This window comes from Taudactylus pleione, unplaced genomic scaffold (assembly GCF_031769625.1).
Source record: "Taudactylus pleione unplaced genomic scaffold, aTauple2 ptg000306l, whole genome shotgun sequence".
Classification (NCBI taxonomy): domain Eukaryota; kingdom Metazoa; phylum Chordata; class Amphibia; order Anura; family Myobatrachidae; genus Taudactylus; species Taudactylus pleione.
Window position 1 is genome coordinate 2,181,752 of NW_028284707.1, and position 23,303 is coordinate 2,205,054.

The window sequence follows — 23,303 nt, forward strand, 5'->3', positions numbered from 1 at the left end:
TTTTGGCAATGCTCTTGTATAGTCTACTAAAGATCTTATTAAGACTCCCCACAAGCTGGCCTGGAAATGGGACGGAAGGGGAAAGAAACCCTTGAGCCTGAGATATGGAATTGCATTAGGTCTAATGTCGCTACTTCCTTGTGTGCGTATACAATATAGTGTTTCACCAATGGTCAGGGCCGGCTCTAGGGGTGTTCGACCAGTGCGGTCGCACAGGGGCGCCGCCCGTAGAGGGCGGCACCCCTCCCCAGCATCCCGATTTCAGCGGGACAGTACTGGTGGCCCGCGGGTGGTCAAATCGGGAGGCTGGGGACCCCCGGAGTGTGAATGGATGCCGCGCGCATGCACGAGGCATCCATTCACTGATGGGAGAGGGCTGGGGGAAGCCCAGCCAGTGACGAAGTGCTGGGCTTTACCCCCAGCCTGATGTTATTTGGAGGCATGCCATGAGGACATGCCTCCAAATAACGTCACACAGGGGGCATGGCCTATGGTAATTAGGCCACGCCCCAAAATTTGGTCACGCGAGGTTAGGGCGCTCTTTCAAGAGCCGGCACAGGGTGCTCAGAACCCTGGAGCCGGCCCTGCCAATGGTACCTTGTTCCCAGAGCTGGATGAAGACTTTGGGGAGCTCTGGGTACAGGGGCGTATTAAAAGAGGAGGGGGCCAGTGTGCAGTCTTCGTTCGGGGCCCCCTCCTCTCAACCCGGAAGCGCAGTAGACTCTGAGCAGTAATAGAGCTGTGCCAGAGTCTACTGTGCATATCTCAGGGGAAATAGCACAACAGCCATTTTCTCAACGATTTTTCTACTGCACATGCTGAAATCACTGGGAAAATGGCCATGACCCAGGGCCGGCTCTAGGGGTATTCGACCAATGCACCACCCATAGAGGGCGCACCCCTCCCCAACATCCAGATTTCAGCAGAACAGTACTGTGGCCCGCGGTGGTCAAATTGGTAGATTGGGGACCCCCCGCCGCAGCTGTGCGGCGGTGCCGGATCTCCGGAGTGTGAATGGATGCCGCGCTCCATTCACTGATGGCAGAGGGCTGGGGGAAGCCCAGACAGTGATGGAGGGCTGGGCTTTACTTGGAGGCGTGCCATGGTCACCCACAGCTTAGTGAGCGGCCAGGAGACCGCAACAACATAAAAAAAAAAAACGCCCTGATTCAGAGCGAGCGTTCTTCAAGAGCGTCCGGCTCTGAATCAGGCCTTCTGTGCATTACAGTAGAGTATGCCCAGAGTCTACAGTGCATGCGCAGATCACCGGGAAAATGGCGCCCTGGTCATTTTCCCAGTGTTTTCCCTACTGCGCATGTGCAAAGAATTTGACAGCGCTGATACCGGCGCCGACGTGGGACTCCGGCAGCGCAGTGTTAAGTATTAAAAATATGGGTGCCCCGCACACCCTGCACCCATTATAGAAATGCCCCTGCATACTAGTGTTCATGTCAAATCCCTTTTTCCAACACAAAAAAAATATTACCACTTAACATAGGTGGATGAGGGAGAAGGGGAACATCTCTGAACGATGGTTTACATATATATTTTTAAAAAATATATATATATCAAACTTTTTTGTAAAACATTTTATCAAAACTCACTGTTCACCTGTCAGTCCGTCCTCTTGTGTGCCGCAAAAGCACAAACTACAATTGATGAGGAGTGAATGTATAGAGAACATGCTAGGCTCCACGCCTGCTTTAAATACTTGCGTGCCTTTGGGGGGGCCCACTGAGGAGGCGTAAAAGAATTAGTTGCACACATAACATCCTTTATATCTTACTTATCTCCACGTCTTCACAAGTTCCGCATTCATCCCCCATTACGTTGGACCACAGACCTTCGTGCAGAGCAGTTTTGTGATTCTGAAAATTGCGCGGGGGAGCGGTTCAGTACAAGGTTACAAAATCTACCCTCCGTGCTCGGAGGTCCATGGAAAGTGATCTGTTCCAGCCAATGTAACAGGCGGATAACAGCAGAACTTGTGATGTGGAGATTGATATTTGGCACGTGGTCAAGTGATTGTATTTATGTGCAATAGGCAAGGTGTATTATTACAAGGTGGGGGTGCTCACTTTTCACCTCCTTCCCCTTTCTTCTAATAAAATTCTATACAAGGTATCAAATATTTTGTTTGATAAGATTCTATACCTGCTATTTGCTCCTAACCGTCCCATTATATTAATGGAGGAAGGAATGTTGGATTAAGGCACGTTGGCAGTTTCATTAACAATGCAGAGGCCAGTGACTATACTAAGTACACTAACAATAATCAGTATTCAACTAAATACAGTAGTCAAATGATTGTCCTCAGTCTTTACTGCAGAGTATTATAAATATACTTATTAAGGGCTCCAAATACAAAAATCTAACAAATTTTATTGGGTTCATATTAGCCTATCAGCTCAATTAAGATATATACATAATATACTGTATATCTCCAGCCTTCTGCTTCCCCAGTGCATCCAGCAGCTCTCCCTCCATAACCTCATGCCTCCCTTGGGTTTGTGGATGAGGTCTCAAGTGGTGTTTCAGATGGGGGGGGGGTGTTTTGGGTGCCGCCAGCTCCAATCATTATGTATCTTACTCCATCTTCCCATCTCTGCCACCCCCTCCCAACCTCTCTACTTCACTTGTCCCCTCCCCACTACTCTGTCATTAATCTCTTTCCCCTTCCCACTCTCATCTCTGTCCCCCTCCCTCTCTTGCATCTCTTCCCCCTCCCTCTCATCATTTCTGTCCCCACTAGTGGTGGGCCGTGGGTAGGGCCGTCTGTGAGTGGGGAGGGGGGGTCACCTGCTGCATCATGTGCTGGCTGAGAGGAAGTGACACTATGGCAGGGTCTAGTAAAAAGCTGCCAGTGAGAACTAGTAGGGAGGGGGCGGAGCCTCCCTGCAGCTCTCCTATGCGCAAGTCTGTGACCAAACATCATTATAATATGCCCTGTGCGGACGGGTCCGACCCGTGCATGTGTGCTGCAGTTGGTATACCAGTGCCTTCAAAAGTGAATGTGAACAGCAAGCTGAAGACTGTTCGCCTGCAGCTACAAGTAATCAGCCAGACGGCAGTGCTAAAGCCGGGCACACACTAAACGATGTGTGTACCCAGCGATGCGACACACGACCCGGCTGCCGACGGGCTGACGTATCGGGAGGTCCGTACTCACTGGGTGATCTGGTGCCGACTGTGCAATTCCAGCCATCTAAAATGCAAATGCAGCAGGTGTCTTTAGGAAACGGGTGAACAGTTTGTAATTGGTGAATCCACATAGATTCCTGCTTTGGATTCCTTACCTACTGTATGGACAATAGTGATGATGAGTATGCAGCCAGGAACTATGATATCACTGGTCCCTAGTGAGTTGCTAGTGATGTGATAGATTGCATTCTTATAATTATTGGCTCAGCCAACAAGGTGGCACTTCACTGTCCGTAGGTGAGGAGAGTATCCGGTCAGAAGGTCAGCAGTAACCATGTCGGCAATCATGTCGTTTGACATGTTCACAATGTCCACAGTGGAACTGTCACCTTGTGAAATGTCCGCATGCTGAGGATGCCGATGGTATAGGATAGGCGCCACTGGGAGGGTTAGGCTGCAAGGGGATGTGGGGGCGGTTAGTGTTAGGCACTAGGGGGAAGGTTAGGGATAAGGGGAAAAATACTTACTAGAATGCTGGAGCATCACAGGTCTGTGCCGGAACTGACTGTCACATGGCCGGAACCTAGAAGGACACTGGAGCCGCCGGAAGGAAATTGACTACTGGGTCACCAGGGACAGTTTGCCGACAGTTCATCCTGTTGACATATCATCCGTGTAGACATGACAAATGTTGTCATGGTTACTGTTGACAGGTCGACTATGTAAACGTTCTGCATGTCGGCAGTCTGACCATGACGACATTCTCGTGTCGTCCTGGTGACAGTCGACATAACTTTCGACAAATCATACCACACCCATGAGGAGTATACGCTCATATTGGTCTGGTCTGCAGTTAGTGTGTGAATAATCTAAAATCCCCCCTTAAATATCCCTCACAAATGAGTAATAACAATGTCTGCAAATTAAAAAAAATCGATATTTAAAAAAAAAAAAAAAAATCGATTTACTGAAAGGAATTGTGAAGGCATATTATTTAGGGGCATTTTTATCACAATCCGCATGTTAAATGCTGTTGTGATGTGAAGACTTTGCCAAAATTCGTACTGTGGTAATCAAATGTACCACCAGAATTTGTCAAAGTTTAGACGCCGGGACAGAGCTTTCAAGAAAGTCTTGTCTTGGAGAAGAGTTATAATCTATGAATTTACTTCTGGGTACGGACCTGGCGTGCCTTGTGCGCATGTGGGCCATCGAGCTTTCTGAAAAAATCTGCGGAACAAAAGTCAATTGAATGGGCGTAGCTAAAGTGGGTGTAGGGGCTGCTGTTGGTAAGGGGCCCAGAGAGCAGAATACCGGGCTCCTTATTCTGTGCTGCAGGTGGTAAGATAAGGGGCAGTACCCCTAGGCAGTGGGACCTACTGAGGATCAGTACCCTGATGGGCCAGTCTGACACTGGCTCTGCTGAACTGTGTGACTGCACAGACAGTTGTCCAGCCCAGCAAGATTAGGAATAAAAAAAAAAAATTGCAAGACGGATCACTGACCAGCCCAAGACGGCCCAACATGCCAGTAGCCCGAAAGGCAGATGTCCCCTTACCCCCTAGCTCAGCTGTCCCTGAGGAATAGTTAGGTGAATTGGAGGTCTTTGTGTGAGAAGTGCAGCAGTAACAATGGGAAAGGGGATTGAAATATAGATTAATTACACAAATAAGTACACAACAGAGTACAATATCTATGCTCATTGGATATGTAAATTCAGTTAAGAAACTGGTATTATACAGCGATTGAAGGGTAAAATTTTATTAGTAGTGGACACAACTGTGAGCAGTAATTCCAATTAGTAGGAAAAACTGTGCAAACAGTAAACACTATAGGTAGTATATGACAATCAACAAAATAAAAAAAACACCACACTAGTCAATAAAATATTATTATTAATAATAACAATAATAATAATATGAAATTAAAAAGGAAAACAAAATAGTATTACATGATACATGCATGTAGGTGAGTAGTAGATCATAGTATACTGTAAGTAGTAGCAGTTAGGAGACAAGGTACTGTAGTATCAGAGGTAATAGAGTAGGAAAAAAGTATTCTTTCAAATAATGTAAATTATAACACAGTTGACAATAATATCCCAATATAACAGACAGACAATATGAAGATAAAATAATAGATGATAAAATAGTAGACAGTAAATAAGGAGTTAAAGTATTATGGGGGGCTTAAAAGCTACTCTATAAGACTCAAACTAACCTAACTAGTGAATATTACTAGCCCACATAATAATAGTAATGACAACTAATAATTATTAATTATTTGGTAGTACAGATGGCGTTTAAAAAAAAGGGATTTTAACTACCTTCACCATGGCGCACTTATGTTATGGACTCATTGAAATTGACAAGAGCCCCTGATATAGACAATATATATAAATAAAACGGAACTCTTTTAATACTTAGACATCTCAAACAGCAGCTTTAAACTAACAGCGCACATTGTTGTGATACAATGATTTCGATTTCTGTGAAATATTTTTAAAGCACACCAATGTGGCATAATATGAGCTGGGGCATTGTGTGGTATAATGTGATCTAAAACGCTACTATGGGCCACAAAATGAACAAGGGTACTACTATGGGGCATAAAATTAACTAGGGCAATACTATTGGCATTTGCGATCATAAATGGAGGGACCGCAGGAAATATCTCTATTATTATTTTATTTATTAACATTTACTTATATACAGTAGCACCAGCATATTCAATTGCACTTTACATTTGGGAACAAAATAGTAATAAAACAAGACTGGGTGTTAACAGACAAAGAGGTAAGAGGGCCCTGCTCGCAAATTTATAATCTATATAATCTATAGGTGAACAGGCATTTTATATATATTGCACAATGGTCCAGTCTGATTGCTATATAATCCAGTCACAAAGCAATGTTGGCCTGGGATAGGTGGGTTGTGTGAGTGTAGAAAGAGAACACATGTAATGTTATGTACGAACTGTGTAGATAGGAGGTAATTGGGCAGGATATCTTATGGAGGTTATGTGGGTGGTTCTGCAATATAAATTGTGTGAGGAGTTAAGTTTTCAGGGAACGCTTGAAGGTTTGCAGACTAGAGGAAAGTCTTGTATCAGGGAGAGCATTCCAGAGTGGGTGTAGCTCAAAAAAGTCCTGTGAATGGCAGCAGGTAATTAGTGTGGATGAGAGATGCCTGTCTTGTGCAGAACGGAGGGTCAAGCTGAGAGATGTTTTGAGAAAAGCAGAGATGTATATTGCCATATTTTGGTTGTTAGTCTTGTGTGTAAGTAATAGCATTATATTTATTTTTTTGTAAAATAGGTAACCAATGTAAGGACTGACAGAGCAGAGCAGAAAAACATTTTAAAAGGAAGATAGGCTCGAAGATTCATTCAAAATGTATTGTAGTGGTGAAAGTCTGTTTAGGGAAAGACTATTGCAATAATCAATGTGGGAAATAATGAGTGTATGAATTAGATTTTTTTGCATGTTTTGTGTGAGAAATGAGTATATTCTGGATATGTTTATATCTGCTGCAGTCATTCCTTCACATATCCTGGAGATGCTTAATTTTTGCGGCGATAAAGAAAATTATTTTGATAGGTATTCCCCTTAAAGAGAAGACAAGCAAAACAAGTAAATAAAATAATGGCGTTTAAAAAGAAAACTGGTAGTGGTAGATGTACTGTACTAAAACGTATTAAAAGGAAACGTGTAGATGTTGCATATGGCAACCAATGAGAATGTAGCTATCAATTTCTACAATGCAATAGATAATTTATAGCTACAATCTGATTGGTCCATCTAGATTTTAATTGGTGCTGCTAAAATATATTATGGCAAGGATTCTAAGGAAATTCTAAAGCGGATGCTCAGCAGGTTTATGAGTCAGCAATTTGTAAATTTTAAATTAAACATTTTTTTTTTTAAATTAAACAAAATAAGTTTGTCATTTTTTACTATTTTACACTTTCTAAAATCATTATTAATAGCATTTTTCTATTTCCATACACACAAATATAGTTTTAGAATTTGATCAGCGAATAGCTGATGTACTGTATAGACTTCTCCAGCAAGATACACCCCATAATCCAATATCAGCCGCCTAATTCTACTTCTGTTAAATTAAGTATTTCTGCTGATAACACTTATCGAGAGATTTTATTACTTTAATCATGGAGCATGTTTAAGTTTATTTCTTTATACTTTTCTTTCTCAAAATCCATATGTGTACAATTAAGGTAATAACTGATTGTCCGACCCAGCAGAAGTGTATTTTCAAAAGTAGTAAAATATTTCTGAAAAAAGTAACAATTCGGCATCAGCATAGGGCAGAATTGCCAGGCTATCAGAGTGTCAACACAAAAGGAAGAGAAATATTGAGAGATAATACATATTTGTAGTTAGGATGTGCAGGCTCGGTTTTACTCGGATTTACTCGGTTCTTATCGCCACTTTGCCGCAAATTCGGATTGATTATATTGGCTATCCAAAACACATGATAGGCGATAGCCAATAAAAAGATCAGAGTAAATCCGAGTAAAACCGAACCCGCTCACCCCTACATTTTTTTGTAGGCGTAGTTAGTAGTGTATCACACAATTACATCATAAACACATTAAACAGTGCGTTCTGATTAGTCCAGGGGTATGGCCATCAAAATACACAATGTCTCATTGGGCACTCCTTAAAATGTCCATGGCGCCGAATATGAAATTCTTGCATGGTGTCCACAGTATCCCTATATGGTACTTCCTTCCTTTGTCAGCCATTCCATGACAAATTGACAGTCACCTACTCTTCTTTCATATTACAGAGAATTGTCTACAGTTAAATGTATATTTAATTTTTTTTCTATAACGGAACAAACATTTTATTAATTTGAACACATTTCATTTGCTGAAAATCTCCAAAACATTATTTATCAAAGCTTGGAGAAAGACAAACTGTGAGAGATAAAGTACTAACCAATCAGCTCCTAACTTACATTTTACAAGCTGTTTGAAATATAACAGGAGCTGATTGGTTGGTACTTCATCTCTCACAATTTTCTCTTTTCAAGCTTTGATAAATACCCCCCTAAGAATGATATTATCTGTTCAGTATTGACTTCACTCAGATATTTTACTTTATCTGTGCCAACCATCAGAAATGCTCCTAATGTACAGGATATTTTAACTTACTGGCACTTTAAAAATAAGTTCTTTTTTTTTTTGGAACACTTAATTCTATATAAAAATTGTTATAAATATAATACACTGTAGGACTAGACAATGATACAAGGCGGGTAGCTGATGTATAGACTGTCCATTTCTCTTCTCCAGTAAGGTGCATCTCATTACACAGTATCAGCCATCTAATTATGCTTCTCGCTGTTGAAGAGTTTTGACAGATAATTCTAGACAAAAGAGTAATTGAAGACTATGGTTGTATTTTAATTAAAATTATTTAAAATATATAGCCAGATACAAATTTGAATTCACTAAAACCACTATTGCCTCTCACATTAAGAGCTGTATATAAATAATTTAATAATTGCAATGATTTTAATATATGCAACAAATTTGCGCAAAGAGGGTATACAGTAAAAGCAGATTTTGTGATTTAAATGTATTTTAAGTTAAAGATTTCCCTCTTTGCACAAATCTTTACAAGTAACGATATCTAACTACGGTTTGAAATAAAATAAAATGGCTGCTTCTACAGAACACATTGTATAATCAGGTACTCGTATGTGTTGTATTACCACACAAAACAGATTAGACTGTCCTTTATTTATTTGTAATGTGGAAAAATATACCCTGCATGCAAGCTATAACATTTGAATGTATATTACAAACTGTAAGTGCATTAATACGGTATATTACTCTCTTAAAATAACATTAAATATAATTAAATGACAGGGGGAAGCCACCAACATGCAGCTAATTGATTGCGCTGCGCGGGGAAAAGATATTCAATTAATTAGCCTTTTCCCTGTACGGTAAACCAGGGTTTAACGCAAGCGAACCCATCGATTTCGCGTAAAGTGCGGAATCAATGTGTTTTTCCTGCGGTTTAAACCTAGAGGGTGCCTTTTCTCACAGCTTCTGATAACAAAATTGTATTACCATGACAAAATTGTATTACCAGGTAGACTACCTGAAAAAGTCCACCCTTATGTCAAATGTTTCTATAGGGGTGCAACATATAGCCCATATTTTTATTTAGTTTTATCCCAGTTAAATTTACTTTTCAAAACTGTAAAGAACATGGAAGAATTAGAAAATATTTGGCTTATATGTGAAAAGACAGTTATGTTGTTCCAGAAAAACATAGAGGCACTATTTACTAAGCCTTGGATGGAGAAAAAGTGGACAGAGGTGAAATACCAACCAACCAGCTCCTAACTGTCACATTTCAAACACAGCCTGTGACATGGCAGTTGGGAACTGATTGGCTGGTACTTTATCTCGTCCACTTTATCTCTCTCCATGGATTAGTACATAGAACCTTAAATATTATGAAAATGATTCTCTGAAGTAGAAAGATTATTGATAAAATGTTATGTGCATTTACAGTAAATATGAATATATTCACAGTAAATGTTTAATTAGTTCACCTTAATAATTTTCCTGGTTTGGATAAACACATCTTCTTAAACTTAGGACACTATACTGTAGTGTAATTTATATAATCTAACAATGTTAATTTTTTAATTAGTGTTTTTATTGTTTTTCTTAGTGTATTAATTTTAAAATGACGTCAATAGAATTTGAAAAAAACAAAAACAAGGACAAACCTGTCTTTGTTTTAGACTATGCATATATACTGGTGTGATTTCTAATGATTATATTTCTATATAAATTAACTTATACGTAATATCTATTCGTTTGATTTAAATATATTTAAGTAAATACCTGTTATAAGTACAGGTTGAGTCTCCCATATCCAAATACGGAATATTCCGAAATACAGAATTTTTTTGGCTTGACTGAGATAATGAAACCTTTGATTTTTGATGGTTCAATGTACACAAACATTGTCTAAGATACAAATTATTAAACATATTGTATAAAATTACCCTCAGGCTGTGTGTATAGGGCGTATATGAAACATAACTGAATTTTATGTATGTACACAAACTTTGTTTGAGCCACAAAATTATTGAAAATATTGTATAGAATTACCTGCAGGCTGTGTGTATAAGGTGTATATAACACATAAATGCATTCTGTGTTTAGATTTGGGTCCCATTCCCAAAATATTTCATTATGATATACAAATATTCCAAAATACAGAATATTCTGTTATCCAAAATAGCCCTGGTCCCAAGCATTTTGGATATCGGAGACTCAACCTGTAGTACATTTTACATTGTTCTATCTATTCTTAATTAAATTTATTTATTATATACATCTGTGTGTACATTATTGTACAGATATATATATATATATATATATATATATATATAAATACATAAATATAGACAGTACAAGTATAATTTTACACATGAATATTTTAGATATCTCTATATAAATACAATAATACAGTATTTTGATATAAAATAAATTATTAAAATGTATTAAAATTAAATATAGCTTAGGGTTCCATATATGTGCATATAATAAATCACCAATGAATATCCCAATATTTTAAAGTAACTTGTTAATGTGTTTAAGTCTGTGTATATATATATATATATATATATATATATATACGCACACACACATATATTTATATATATATATATATATATAGTTATCATATACAAAAATAAGTAATACACCCACACACATACATATTTGTGTGTGTCTAAGTTTGTATATATATATACTTAATTATAAATAAATATATATATATACATATATATATATAATATATCTGTGTTGAGTATGTTAAGTACATGTGTTAAATATATATATATATATGTAACATATGTATATATATGTACATATACTGTAAAACTTTTGAGTGTTCTGCACATATGCATATAACTTGTGTGTATGCTGTTTGTGAGTATATATATATATATATATATATATATATATATATATACATACAGTATGTAGCATAAAATAAATTACAGGTATATGTGGTTTTGTACCCCAATGGTTCTGTACATACACCCCAATATTGCACATGGCAGGCACATAGCACACATCCCTGTATATATTCCCCTGCAGACCCATGAAGAAGCCTGCACCCCTGGGAGCCGTCCTGCCCCGGGCAGGGGCACATGAGGGATGTGACTGAGCAGAGACACAGAGCAGAGGAGGCGGCGGCGCTTTGTAGTCTGTCGGTGCGGAATGCGGAAATGTTCGCACACTCTGTGTAGCGGGGTCAGGTCACACTCAGCAGCCGGCGTGGGAAAGCGCAGAGCACACACACAAAGCACAGGAGGCAGAGGGAGAGACATGCTGCTGCTGGGAGCAGGCACAGAGGCAGCAGCTCCCCAGCCTCACAGGCTGCCATGGGACCATTGGGATCTGCAAAATAAACTTTAATCATCTGCAAGTGCGGTCTGTTTGCAGCTCCCTCCGTGCTGCTGTTAAGCCTGCCCCTTCTGCATGAGTGTGTGCTGCTACTTCACTGAGGAGGAGGATGGCTGTGCAGAGCTGTATAGAGCTGCGGCTACCTGTGTGGCCCAGGCTGGGGACCCTATGAGCGAATAGCAGCCAGCAGCTCCTCCAAGTCTAGTATCCCTAATCACATCTGCCCCACTTGGATGCCCGGCTGGAAACTATTGCATTCACACAGGTAACTACTTGTGCAATTTTATTTTATTTTTTAAAATATTGATTTTAACTAATTCTAAACAAATTGCATTAATCTAAGGGTTCATTTAGTCATCCAAGTGACTTTGCACCTAGTGTGGTGTTTGCATTCTGCACTGGGGGGTGCCAGCATTGTGCAGAGCATCAGCAGCCATGTGCTCTTAACCATTAATGACTAAGAGCTTGGGAATGCAATGCTCTGCAGACTATTAAAGTGCATCCTTTATGGATGAATCACTAACATAGTCTACATCAAAATAATAAGACACTAGGATAACTGTCATGACACACACAGAAAATGAAAGTTTTCTTCCTTTGAGGAAAGTCCCTTTTTATAGGCTGCCCATAATTATGCTATATAAAGGCATTTTTGCCTGCGTATAGTTATTCATATGTTGCTTATAATCTCGAAAATAACTGCAAAAGTGTAAAGGTGGGTTCAGAGGCGTTCTTCTAGATGGTGGTTAGTCCCGTAAGGGCTCTGCAGTTGTCTCCGCAAAACTTACTTGAGTATTAATACCTGCAGATTTGTCCCTTTAATTAACTCTTTCCCTGACGTTGGCAGCAACAAGAATTAAAAGCACATGACTGTGTCATATTCCCCCTAGGTAATAACTCTTATATTGGATATTTGGGGCAGGTAGTGCAATTTAGTTGAAGTAGGAATCCCAAGGTGTTCTATAGGTAGCTGGACCCCCGCATGGCGCATGCACCTCTCCACCCCTTCACACGTTGGCTTCATAGTTGATGACAATCTACCTTGAGTCTGAGTGATTGCCGTCAACTCAACATGTAAATGAATCATTAAAAAAATTCCCAGGGTGATTTTTTTTTTTTTTTTTTGTTTTAACTTTTTTTTTTTTCTCTCTCTTTTACAAGAGCAACATATGAATTGAACAGAGGGCTTATTATAGGGGAAAATCTTGTAGCTAACAACAAATAGACTATTATTTATAAATGCATTTGACTATTATAAGATTCATACACAACATTTTGCAATTTGCTTACAAACATGAGTGTATAATCCGGTGATTGAACATCAGTAAAAAGGATGTTTGGCAGGGTCGGCGAATGGGATTATGATTAAATGGGTGCATATCATTTCTGAAATCAACAGTTTTGTTTTTTTTTGTCCTACATTTATTGATATAAGGTATAATCATAATACAAAGTTTATATGTGGGCATTGGGTTGTATGATCATAATAAAATTGGTTTATAAAATAATTCTTACAGATGTATATTGCTATTTAAATGGAAGTATAGTTAGAACTTTATATGTATATTATTTTAAATAGACTGTTATACTAGATTAGCCTTTGTCAACCTGTTGATCTCCAACTGGCGTGGAAGGGGGAGTCCAGGGTGCATGCTGGGACTAGTAGTTTCACAGGGGCTGGAGAGTTACGAGATGTGTAAGCCTTCTTTAGAAAGTTGATGTAAAGTTTTGTAATGACTGGGAGTTGCAGTGAATACTGACGACTGTGTTAGAAGCTTCACACTCATGTATTACTGTCTCTCTCTCCTCCAGATAATGTGACCTCCTCGAGTCGGTGCTATCTTAGTGCCGTTTCCTGCAGCTTGCTCTCCAGCTGTGTGCGGCTGTGTCTGCTGCTGTCTCGCACAGCTTCGGCATCTCCTGCCCGTCACAGGCCTAGGAAGCCCCAGCAGCCCTGTGCACACCTGGATCACGGGGAGGAGGAAGACAGAACCTAGGACTCCCCTCCCCCCCGTTCCTCTCTATTCTCACCCCTCAGCATAATGATGATGATGATGGAGAAAGACGGGCTGGCAGATCAGCAATATGAGTGTGTGGCAGAGATAGGGGAGGGGGCCTACGGCAAGGTTTTCAAAGCCCGTGACCTGAAGAATGGAGGCCGCTTTGTGGCCCTGAAGCGGGTGCGGGTGCAGACTGGGGAGGAGGGGATGCCGCTGTCCACCATCCGGGAGGTGGCCGTGCTGCGGCACCTGGAGTCCTTTGAGCATCCCAACGTGGTCAGGTGAGAGTGGGAGCTGATCACTTGACCAGCTTGGGTGGTCTATGAGTGGAGAAGTGTCAGGAACAGACTGGGTCTAATTAACGCACAGCTTATCGCCGTTCCCCAGGTTCCATATGCTTACCTGCCAACATGGTCCGCTCTTTGCTCTTGTCCGTCACCTCCCTTTCTGGCTGCAGTGACCTGAGACTCATTTATTAATGAGTTTTATAATTCACAACCAGTGATAAAACTTATTGCATATGATAAATGGTGCTTCAGCCAATCAGCTCCCAACTGTCATCTGTTTGAAAAGTGACAGTTGGGAGCTGATTGGCTGGAGCACAATTTATCCTACGCAACGAGTTTTATCACTCGTTGTGAATTATAAAACTCGTTGATAAATGAGGCCCTGAGTTATTTTTTATTATTAGTCACCTAACCCATAACAAATTATTACAATAAGAACAGTGGGGGTAGCCGGAGCAAAACATTGCAGCATCAATATATTGGTTGGCCTGGAATTTATGTGGCAAAAAACCCCCCAGCTGCTGCAGATCCTCTTTGCATAATTAAAGTGGCAGACCTCACACGCATGTTTACATACATGACTGGAAAATGCATTCTCTTTTTTAGATGTATTAATTTTATACTTTTAAGTCAAAGAACGCTGTTGATAAGGATTTGTTTTATTTAAAAATTTAATCTCATTTTATGTGTTGAGAAAATAGTCTTATATTGTTATGGGAACTTCATGTGATAAAGCATGTCAGGGTCAGCCTGCTTATAAAGATAATCCAAAACACCATAAAGATAACCTGTCAACAGGTTCTACATTACCCTTTACATATACGGATGTAGTAAACAAAAAAAAAAAAAGGTGCATGCAATATGGCACGCTCTCTGTGCTGATAGCTAGAGCCCAGCTACATTATGATTTCTCCCAGGCTTACTTCCTCCCAACTCTCGTCCTGTACAGAGAAGCAGGCATAGCGCATAGAAAGCTCTTTACCTGGTCAACTGGGGCACTCTGTTTTTTTTTCCCATGCTAAAGTACACTGGGCACCATACAACCTCGTTGACAGGATGGGATTGCACACTGTTTGCTGCGGGATTGCACACTGTTTGCTGCAGGATTGCACTAATTAGAGTGAAAATTTGCAGCAGTTTAAGATTGAGGGCCTGATTCAGAGTTGGTGGCTAATGCGATCGCAGCTGCAATTTTGTATAGAAAGCAGCTGTGAAAATATGCTAATGGTTCCAAAGATCACCCGAGCATAGAGACGCCCACTGCTGCCTTCTTATCTGCGTACGACGTTGCTTACCTGCGTAGATACCGGTAACATCGACGCATTTTGAGCAGCCATCTTGCCCTTGGCCAACCACAAACACTGCAACTCTCCTAACAGGCAGAGGGCTCTCATGCTGCGTATGCAATTGCAGGGGCTAATTTATGCACACCCATGAAACGGTGATCAAACGTTCAGACACGCCTGCTTTTTACTGACCACCCCCCTGTTACCACTCCCAAAAGCTGACAACCTGTTACTCACTTTGCAATGGTTTTGTCTGTGCGTCCGTAATTGCAAAACGATCACTACACACGCGCAGTGCGGCTTATACGCATGCACAATGGCAAACAAGCACTTGATCTGCGGAAAAATCACCACTGCGTCCATCTTTGAATCAGGCCCCCTGAGTCTCCCAGTTATACCGGGGTTCCCTGCATGCTGATGCTGATCCTAATAGCGTGGTGACCCTGGAATCACAGCAATTTCAGGGAATACATATAATTGACCAGTGGTCGGGATGCCGGCAGTCAGAATACCAACAGCGGCATCACGATGTTCAGGACCCGATAGGGGCTGGTAAGTAGCCCTAACCTCTCACTGGTGGTGCCTAAACCAAACCTCCCCCCCGGTAGTGCCTAAACCTAACCTCCCCCCCTGGTGGTGCCTAAACCTAACCTCCCCCTGGTGGTGCCTAACCCTAACCCCCCTCCTCGCAGCTTAACCCTCCCCGGTCGGTGCCTAACCCTTACCCACCCTGGAAGGTCCCTAAACCTAAGTCTGAAGATAGCAAACTCTCATTCAAAGTACTCAAAAACATTAAAGCTGGCCATACACGCTACAATTATCGGGGCGATCCGCCCTATATCCGTGGATCGCCCCGATAATTGTAGTGTGTGTGTGGCCGACCGAGGGTTAAATATTGCTCGGTCGGGCATGCCGGATTGTCCAGCATGCCCATCCGATGCGATATTTAGGGGGTAACCTGTCGGCCGCATTGGGCAGTGTATGCCAACCCGCGGCCGACAGACCGACATTTCTTGTGTTCCTTCCCATGGAAGGAACAGGGAAATGTCTCCTCCCCCCGGGGGCGGAGCGCAGATGTCGGGGCTAATACACTGTGAGAAATCTCCCAGTGTATCTGCGGCTGACAGGCTGCCAGATAAAATGTCTGTCGGTCTGACAGACATTTCATCTGGCTGTGTATGCCCAGCTTTTGATAGACCATCCAGTGTTTTTTTGTTTTTTTTTATTAGAGAAAACAGTGCTGTGTTTGAGCTTTGCCTTTTGAGATTAACTGGGTGCAAGGAAAACTGTTAAAGACTCAAAGATGGTCAACGTTAGCTCCAATCTTTTATCCTAGCTGAATTTTGAGAATGTTTGGCAAAGTTTGATGGACCAGTTCAAGAAACACTTGTAGGCAAGTACGAGCACCTCTACTTATAATTGTGAAACAGTATATTAATTCACTCTCCGTCATTCCTTTATAATCAAAGACAGTGTAGTGCAAAAGCTGGCACAGCGGGGGGGGCCACTTCGGGACCTCCCCCTCCACCGGGTCATGGAATACCCAATCCCCCCTCCATTTGGGACATAGAGTACTCACCTGGGCGGCACGGGATAGTCCATTCCCCAGTGGAGGGGGAGGTCCCGCTACGTCACCTACGGTGCCAGCTTCTGCACACGCCTATGAGCATGGCATTCATAAGGAGCATACACACTGGACGATATGCTCCCTGAGCAATATCGTCTAGTGTGTCCCTGGCAGGGTGTGCTCAGTGTCGTTCATGACATTGAGCACACCCGCTGAACGATATAATTAACGATATCGTTCAGGACCCGGCTCTCTCCCCCATTCCCCAATATGCAGCAACCTGACGATATCGTCAGGTTGGCCTGCATGTTTACCCGATGAACGACAATGACGAATGACATGCGGGAACGCGTATCGTCGTTATCGTTCATCGTTTGGTGTAAAAAATGGACGATATAGTGAACGATAACGATATCGTTTATCGTTCAGTTGTCCACTTTATCACCCAGTGTGTACGCTTTTACATTTTTTATATTTTAGACAACCTTCCCCTTCCAGTTAGTGCTTCTGAACCTCACCTCAGCACATTAAGGGAACCCAACCATTGGTTGTTAAGACCACAGGGAGAACAGCAAAGCACTAGCACTGTAACATCATTATATCATTATATCTGTCTGTAGCATATTGCGATTTGGTCATCTTGTAGATAATTAATACAGACTGACTGGACTGGTCACGGCTCCTCTCCGAACAGGCGTCACGTTAATTAATCACTGCAGCTTAAATAACTCACAGATGAAAATGACTCCTTGGCATTGGTTAAGATCAGGTAACTGTGGAATTGCGGTGGGTGGTGGTCTAATGAGCAATACACCTATTTGGGATCAAGACAGGAATAATGCATTTACAGGTCTCCCATATCCAAATATTCCGAAATACAGAATTTTTTTAGCATGACTGAGATAGTGAAACCTTTGCTTTTTGATGGTTCAATGTACACAAACTTTGTTTAAGGTTTAAAATTATTTAGTATAAATTTACCTTTAGGCTTTGTGTATAAGGTGTATATGAAACATAAATGAATTTCATGTATGTACACAAACTTTGTTTGAGTCACAAAATTATTGAAAATATTGTATACAATGACCTGCAGGCTGTGTGTATAAGGTGTATATAAAACATAAATGCATTCTGTGTGTATATTAGGGTCCCATTCCCAAGATATCTCATTATGGTATGCAAATATTCCAAATTACGGAATATTCTGATATCGAAAATACCCCTGGTCCCAAGCATTTTGGATATGAGAGATTCAACCTGTATTACCACTGCATAGTCCCCAGTTAGTGCCTATGAGAACAATCATCTATTGTCTGAATTCCATTGTGATGTTTTATTTTTAATATCAAATATCAGTTGCGATTATTAAGGACACCCTTATACAAATGATGTCCTGTGCCAATAGCTAGATCAATTATTTTATGTAATAGTGAAAATTTGAGAACAAGGGTCAAGATTATTTGGGAATTAGTTCTAATAATCCTAGTTAAATTATTCTTATTAAAACCAGACTCTGTTTGTTTTGAATGTATGTATATAATATTGTAATATCGATGTATTTTGCCACGTGCACATTTTGTTAGTTGGACGTTCTGATCTACAATGACCATAGCTACGCCATATAGACGATTAATTCTGCTAATGATAACCCTCGCTGCGGCTAACCCGTGACGCTGAAAAGAAGTGATCCCTGTTATATTTTTAACAGGTTTTAATAGGTTTTAATAGGTTAAAAACACATTTTTCTACAACTATCCGGCACAAATGCCCGAGTACAATAACATTACCTGCATATGAGTATGGAATGAAAACCCAGGTTTGAAGTTTTTGTGAGATAATGAGATCCCCCTAGTACCTTCTTTTAGGTCCCAAATAAGGTAAAAGTGGTTAGAGGGACCTAATCCCATGAATTATTCCAATTATTAATTTGGGTTCATTTAGCATTTAATTTATGATAAAATTAAGTATTATGATAAAAAAAAAAGGTATCCCCATATATGAGCCATAATTTTTTTGTTTTAACTAAAACTGTTAAGAAGAATTGAAAATCGTTGTTTTGGGAGGACTTGGCCACGGCTTTCATCGTATCTGCCAAACTATTTCAACATACCCATTTTATATAAGAACATCCTTAATTACATTCTTTATAGTTTTCTTGTATTTTTTTTTTGTATTTTTAAAAATCTTTCTTCTTATTTTAAATAGTTGTTTTCAGTAAGGGAATTGCCAAATGAATTTGTGAAATTTTTTTTAGTTCTATTTTGGCGTGGGCGGCATAGCTGTATATTCCTTTAAAACAAAAAATTAAAAAAAAATAAAGAACTAAATAAACATTGGCTGAGGTGGATAAAAAAAAAACAATACTAGGGCTTCTAAATTCAAAACATTTTATTAATCTAATTATAGAGATGGATGTTTTCGAACTTGTATTTGTTACCAATTTGTAACACTCCCCATTGGTCTTGTTCTTCCTGCTAAAATGCCTGGGGCAATTTTTAAATTGGTTGTTGGTATGAGCTGAGGCTCCTGTGACACCAATCTAAAGTGGTCATTCAGAGGTGGGGAAGATGTTTCAAACCTTCTACAGAGGACAGGTGGGGAAGTTACCCATAGCAGTCTGGCTATCATTTTATACTGTAGAATGTGCTTGATAATTGATGGTTATTATCTGGTTGCTATGGTAAAACTATGAAAATGCGGGTTTGACCGCAATTCTCATATGCACCAAGCACCGAAATGCGATGCACTCCGGGACTTGGTTGCGGTGGGTAATGCCATCTTACTGATGGCGTTACCCATAGAAGCCTATGGGCTTCTATCGGGAGATATCCAATCGGATCCCTCCCAGCACCCCCTATGGCACCCGTGTCCTTCTGCGCATGCTCGGAAGGACGCCAGAGGGGCTTCTGGGACATAGACCCAAAAGCCCCTCCACCGCAAAGGGCCGCTCTTACCAACAGAGCCGTCCTTTGTGGTGATCGTCATGCATACCAGCGTTACCAACGCCAGCATGCATGCGATGACCGGCGGAATGCATTGCATCATGTATCCCGCCCCTTAACTTTTGATACATCTCCCCCATATGTGCCGTAAGCTGACAAACTTCCAGTAGTGTGATATCGCAGGATGTTTCTCAGAGGCACACTGAGCATGCTCCTGCCAATACACGGGGTGGTTGTACCAACCCAGAAGATAGCTGACTCCTTGCAGGCATGTTAAAAAAAAAAATCTAAATTTAAAAGAAATGATAACATACAAAGGATTATGTAGTTTGTTTGGTTACCTGCAAATGTGGGTAAGCCAGACCTCCCAACTGGACTGATTTCAGCAGAATATCCATGTGTGCCCACCACTGCAGTGGTGCCTCAGCTGTGTGCAGCATAGAACATGGCCTTTCTCTGTCAAATAAAATGTAACTAGGGGACGTGGTCAAACCCACTATGATGCCCCCATATTTAGAATCTGCTGTAACAATTTTGTCAACATGTTCCCACTGCAACCCCCATGTATCTTGCGATCGTTTATATCACCATACAGTGTGCACATCCAATTCCATCCGATTCATTGTTTTGATCAAATCTTTCCATCTGATATGCTGCACATCAGATGGGATGATGGAATGCACGATGCGGTTCACTAACATTAATACTGTAACGATATATATTGTGCAGTCGTACAGCGGGTGCTTGGGTACGATATAGCGTTACATCGTATCGTCCCATCGCAAGATCGCCAAATCATTCAGGTGTTTGCCTAGTCCTATGGTATTGCAAATTAACAAAGTATTAACATGTTAAAATAAATACATAAAAGTAAAGAAAAAAAAAATTAAACATAGAACGTTAAAATAAAACCTATATTATAAACCAAAAATACAGACCAAACCTACAATACATTACAGATGTATTTGGCGGCTCTTTAAATGTTAGAAGTCAGAAAATAAAATCAGAAGTTTAATAATTTTTCTTTTTCGTAGTTGGAAAGGGAATAATGTAAAAAAAAGTGAATTCTTCATAAGTTATTTTTCTATAAAATCACTTTTTTTTAATCCGTTAAGAAACAAAAATAAAGATCTATCTGTCCTGAAAAACGAATACATCATTAATTTGCTTACGTGGAACAAATAAGATTGTTATTAGTATTGAAAAATACCAAAAAAAAAAAACAGAGAGGCCCCCAATGGTGCAATTTTGGCACGGACCTCCAGATCTGCTTCATCTGCTCTAATTAAAAATCTTTTTAACTTTCAGCCCGAAGTTGTAGGCTATAGATCTGAAGCCTACAGCAACATTAAAATTGAGATTACAATCACAGCAAAGAAGACCGGGTTGGTGGATGTAGCATTACAAGAAACGCCAATAATAAAGTAAGATGCTACAATAAATAAAACTGTGAGGATAAAAAGAGAAAAGTTAAAGGGAAGAAGAAAACCCAAAGTTCACTGTTATGTGGTTGCTGAGTGACTGTAAGAAATAAAAACACATAGGAAGTGAAATGTTCAGAAACAACAACATCCAAAAGTGTTATAAAACAACATAAACAGGGTTTCAAACTAACATAAATAAAACCATTGTTTTACGTTCAGAAGCCCTATGACAATTGTCTCATGTCTGATTTTTCAAAATCACTTTTTTAGCAGAACTTGCAGTGGATTTTACAAACTTTTACTCTCCTTGCACATCCGTGGTGACCATGGGAAGGATCTTAGGGCCTGATTCAGAGCCGCTCGTAAGCGTCCGCTCGTTCGCTCCGAGCGAAATTCATGTGCTCGCAAAATAGCGAATGCCTGATAATTTGAGTGACAGAAAGAGGCGTATGTGGGTGGTAACAGGGGAAGGTGCTTGAAAACGGGGAGTGGAGATCCGAACGCAGGCGTGCTTAAAGGTCAAAACGGGCGTTTTATGGGTGTGCATAATTAATACAGCAGCGACATTGACCACGTCACTGGGTTATTTTATAGCCAGAACTGCTCGCAAAATTGTGGTTCATACCCTGGTTGATGTACTCGATTAATCTAATAAATAGCGGACATGATGTAGGATGCGAGCGGCCAGGGGGCGTATTTTTCCAAAAAACGACCGCAAGTTTTGTTTGCTCGTTCAGACCTAGAGGCATGAACAGACCGCAAAGAGCGAACGGTTCATTTGTATAGCCACCCCTATTTTCTGGACGAGCGAACGCTAATTGCGTCCGGCTCTGAATCAGGCCCTTAATGGCTTCTATTAGGCAACGCCATCTATAAATGGCATTGCCTAATAGAACCAAGCTCCAGAAGGCTTAGCTTTCCGGAGCTAGGTGCATACGGTAATAGCAGTCGAACCGCATAAAATGCCATTTTCGTAAATTTTACTGCATTTTTAGCACTGATGCATCCCGCCCCTAGTACGCTTTGTCAATGCTCATTATTTGTCCTCTCAGATCTATAAAACATTTGGCCGCTTATGTCTGTAATTCTTACCAATATACCCTATAAAAAAATGCTTATTAAGTAAGATCTGGAAATAGTTTTTCGTGGCCTGTGCAATGTCTGTTTTGTCAATTCCCAACAAAAATGCTGCCACGAAACTCTAGGAGGTCGTTCGCATGGTTCTACCAATGCACCTCGCATTCTCATCTTGGCCGGCTTGTATTGCAAGTCAAGGGAGCAACTGATAAAAATGCCTCCTCTCCTACCCATTTATCTCATTAGACACCCTAACAGCTGATGACAGATTTTGGCCCACATGTAACTTGATAATCTGTATTATTATTATTATTATTATTATTATTATTATTATTATTATTATTATTATTATTATTATTATTATTATTATCCTTTATTTATATGGCACATAACAAAGTACATAAACAAATAAGTAAACAAAAAAACAGTAACTTACAGTACAATGCAGGACAAAGACATGGTTTATATACTGTACATTGCTGCAATAGCGATTATAACACTGAAAATAAGCAGCAGGGAGCCAGCAACCAAGTGTTAGGTACACTTGTGTGGAGTAAGGAGTAGATGAAAGTATAAGTAAGGAGAAGCACATGAGGGAAGGGGGCCCTGCTCGTGAGAGCTTACATTCTAAAGGGGAGGGGCAGACAATCTTTCACCTTAACACTATATAGAATTGAAACCACAAGACATGAAGTGGCGTTAAAAGCTTATTGAAAAACAGAAAATCCCATGGCGGGACAAGAAAGAACGGCCAGCTTTCAGTGATGTCACTTGACTAACGCAATTAACTTCCACTACAATTTGTATGGCCCCTATCAACACAACATAAGGATAGGTAGCCAACTCCTTTTCCAATAGCACATGCAACGCCCACCCAGCAGGGTGTTGTTGCTGACCAGTGGCGTAACTAGGGCAGGTTGAGCGGGGTGCGTGCCCTGGGCGCCATGAGACTGGCGGCGCAGGGGGGGGCGCCGCTGGCCACGGTACCGGCTCGCCCGCCCTAGTTAGCCAGTGTAGCGCCGACCACAATGAGTGCGGTCAGTGCTACACATTTACACAGGACCGGCGCTAGGCTTCCAGCGCCGGTCTTGTGCTGCACAGCTGAGCCCG

The 23,303-nt window shown here is 40.8% G+C and overlaps 1 protein-coding gene across 1 annotated transcript in view; it reads left to right on the forward strand.

Annotated features, from left to right (window-relative positions):
- Window positions 1-11,467: 11,467 nt before the first annotated feature.
- Window positions 11,468-23,303, forward strand: part of CDK6 (cyclin dependent kinase 6) — a 198,594-nt gene continuing 186,758 nt past the window's right edge. Inside the window, exons 1-2 of the mRNA XM_088442192.1 lie at window positions 11,468-11,875; window positions 13,423-13,891. Of these exons, the coding sequence (XP_088298318.1) occupies window positions 13,653-13,891 (239 nt within the window). The 5' untranslated portion in view covers window positions 11,468-11,875; window positions 13,423-13,652. The remainder of the gene's footprint in view (window positions 11,876-13,422; window positions 13,892-23,303) is intronic.